The 3,301-nt window shown below is 40.3% G+C and overlaps 1 protein-coding gene across 13 annotated transcripts in view; it reads left to right on the top strand.

Annotated features, from left to right (window-relative positions):
- The window catches only part of CARMIL1 (capping protein regulator and myosin 1 linker 1), a 348,526-nt gene that overhangs the window by 209,920 nt on the left and 135,305 nt on the right, over window positions 1-3,301 (top strand). For all 13 annotated transcript variants that reach the window (XM_017878500.1, XM_017878499.1, XM_017878501.1 and 10 more), the window contains one exon: window positions 3,188-3,265. In XM_017878500.1, the coding sequence (XP_017733989.1) occupies window positions 3,188-3,265 (78 nt within the window). The remainder of the gene's footprint in view (window positions 1-3,187; window positions 3,266-3,301) is intronic.

The following is a 3,301-nucleotide window of genomic DNA, read 5'->3' as shown; positions in this document are numbered from 1 at the left end:
GTACATGTGCATAACGTGCAGGTTTGTTACATATGTATACTTGTCCCTCTTTATTCCATCTTCGAAGAAGCTGTGTTTAGTAAGCCTGGAATAATTCTAAACGTGACTTTGTAGCGCGTTTCCCTGCCTGTCTCTTTATCATGACACCTTTGAATCATTTAGTTACAAGCTTACGAAGTGTTTTACTGAAAATTCCAGAGCCTTCGTTAATTAAATGTCATATATCACCACAATTTTTTTTTTCTCATTTAATGATGCTGAAGTTCACATTTTTTTGGAAGTAATGCTGTTGAAGAATTTTTTTTCTTCATTTAAAAACATTAGCTTACAGGGGCTGGGCGTGGTGGCTCACACCTGTAATCCCAGCACTTTGGGAGGCTGAGGCAGGCAGATCACGAGGTCAGAAGATCGAGACTAGCCTGGCCAACATGGTGAAACCCCATCTCTACTAAAAATACAAAAATTAGCTAGGCATGGTGGCATGTGCCTGTAGTCCCAGGTACTCGGGAGGCTGAGGCAGAAGCGCTTGAACCCTGGAGGTGGAGGTTGCAGTGAGCCGAGATTACGCCACTGCACTCCAGCCAGGGCGACAGCATGAGTCTCCTTATCAAACAATAACAACAACAACAAAAACTCATTAGCTTAGAGGTTAAAATTGCCTGGTAAGGAAGATTGGGGACATAAACTGAACTTTCTCATTATTTTTATTGTTACTGGGAAGATTGATTTTTTTTTTATAGGTTACAATTGAAAGGGAGTATTGGGATAAACCTGAGCACTCGTCTATTCTGTGAATAAAATAGGGAGAAGAGTGGTCTACACATAACCTGGGGCGATTTCTTCAGAGTTTGAGTGTGAAGACAAAAACTACTCCCTCAATTATAATAAAATTGTTAATGTAACTGAATCAATAATGTAATATTTGGCAGATCTTTGACACAGTGGATTAGGTATGATCTCATTTCCATATGAGGCGAATGATCCCCTCTGGTCACCAAGATAGAATTTAGAAGAATTGTTTCTTTAACAACATGGCCTGCACCCAGTGGCCATCTTTGGAGGGCCTTAATTTGCAATCCACTGCTTTGCCACAGGGCTGAAAAACACTGAAATTTATTCTTACTTCTCTTGTTTTGGTTTACCTGAAGGCAGGAAGTACAAATGAAGGCCTTTTTGTATTTTTTTTTCCTTTTCCTCTCCCTTGCACTTAAAATTATTTAAATAATACTTGATTCCTGGTGTGCCATGATTTTTCAATTCATTTTCCAGTTTCTGTTGTTACCTTCACTGACGGTTCATAAATCTGCTCCCTCCCAAAATAAAACAAGGAGGCCAATGTGAAACCACCAAAATAATACTGTGGCAAAGTAGAAGAATAGAGGGAAGGGTGAAAGGAAAGGCTAAAGATTAATAAGATTCAGCTAATATAGGAACATTAATAGTCACCTAAAACAACAAAATAGCTCAAGATTTCTTTTTCTTGCCAGGATGGGTCCTGTTGTAGCTTGCTTCTGGGGAGTGAAACGATGAGGCCTGAGTGAGAGTGGGCTGGAAGGGAGAGTAGATGAGAAAGACGAAAATTCCAGGAGCCTGGTGGCAGGTGCAGGAGTTTACCTGACCCTGTGCCCTCAGGGAAAGCAGCCAACAGGGCCTGGCCTCTTTGGAGAAGTGTGACCAAATAGTCTTGTCACCATTTCATGGTGATAAGAGCTCCCCCAGCTGGTGACTGGGAGCAAAGCCACAGTGAACTTAAAAGTCTCTTGAGACAATTTTTGCAAGGCAAACAGAAAGAGGCAGAGGATCTTCATGTGAGAGCAAAATGACTTTTCTGAATCAGAACTTTTCATAATGAAATCCATTCTATGGCTGGGTGCAGTGACTCACACCTAGAATTCCAGCACTTTTGGAGGCCAAGGCAGGTGATCTCTGGGGTCCAGGAGTTTGTGACCAGCCTGGACAACATGGTGAAACCCTATCTCTACAAAAAATACAAAAACTAGCCGGGCGTGGTGTCACATGCCTGTAGTCCCAGCTACTCAGGAGGTTGAGGTGGGAGGATGGCTTGAGCCTGGGAGGTGGAGGTTGCGGTGAGCCGAGTTCATACCACTGCACTCCAGTGTGGGCAACAGAGCCAGACCCTGTCTTAAAATAAATAAATAAATAAATTAGAGCCAGACCCTGTCTTAAAATAAATAAGTAAATAAATGAATAAGAAAGAAAGAAAGAGGAGAGGAGGGGAAGGGAGGGGAGAAAGAAAAGTCATTCTATGTGTATGGTTAAAGTGTTTACAGGCTATTTTTTTGCTCTTCTGAATTTCTTTATAGGATTCTTCTGAAGCACCACATAGCCAAACTGCTACACATAGTAAATGTTTGCAAGCGCATACTCAGTATAAGCTTGTTTGTTTTTGCAAGTATCCAGTGGTATCCAGTGAAGCAGAGGAGAATTAAGCTATTTGCCTGGTGGCAGGGAGCTTGGACTCAGTTTCTTATGGGTGGGCTCTGGCAGTTGCTACACATACAGGATAATTCCAGAACAACATCTCAATTGAACTGATCTGTTGATCACTTTCATTATTTTGATGGCCTTGAATGGGAGGACTGGGGAAGTTTAGGCATTGTGACCCCCTGAAACCGGAAGTGTCTTAGCTATTAGTGAAAACTTTTAAAATGCACTCATATTACTGCCAAGTCATTCTTGTTAGCTTTGAGAAGTAACTAAGGGTAGAAAAATCATTATGTTGAACAGAAGAGAGGATAGCCTGAGACCATCCTATGGTTCAAATTCAGATTCGTAGTTCTGCAAACACTTTCAAAAGTGATTAGCATTTTGATAGCGTGACTGCAGTCCGGGTGGTATTTTAATCTCAGGAGTTAAAATGAATTAGCACTGTTCCAAAATTGTATAATAAAAATTAAACTAATCAGGAAAACTAAGTCATGTGTAACAAAACGGGGGTTTGGTTTTCAAGGTTCCATTTGGCCTTTTTTACTCAAACATAATTTTAACTGTTCTTGGGATTTTCACGTCAGGGAACGTAAAGGAATGACAGAAAATTATGGTAATCCCCTTGGGAAGAGCAGAGAATGATCTAAGAAATTCTGGCAACTTCCTTTTAAAATATTAACTTGCATTGTGTGTATGTGTGTTCCTAGAATCCTAACATGTATCTTTTATTTTTTTCAAGCACATGTACAATTTTTTGGCCCAGCCGAATGCCATTGCTCATCTGGATTTATCCAATACAGAATGTTCCCTGGACATGGTAAATTTAATATATATATTAATATATATATATATA

This window comes from Rhinopithecus bieti, unplaced genomic scaffold (genome assembly GCF_001698545.2).
Source record: "Rhinopithecus bieti isolate Rb0 unplaced genomic scaffold, ASM169854v2 scaffold_11110, whole genome shotgun sequence".
NCBI lineage: Eukaryota > Metazoa > Chordata > Mammalia > Primates > Cercopithecidae > Rhinopithecus > Rhinopithecus bieti.
Note: the sequence above shows the minus strand (reverse complement) of the source record. Positions and strands in the feature narration are given on the sequence as shown.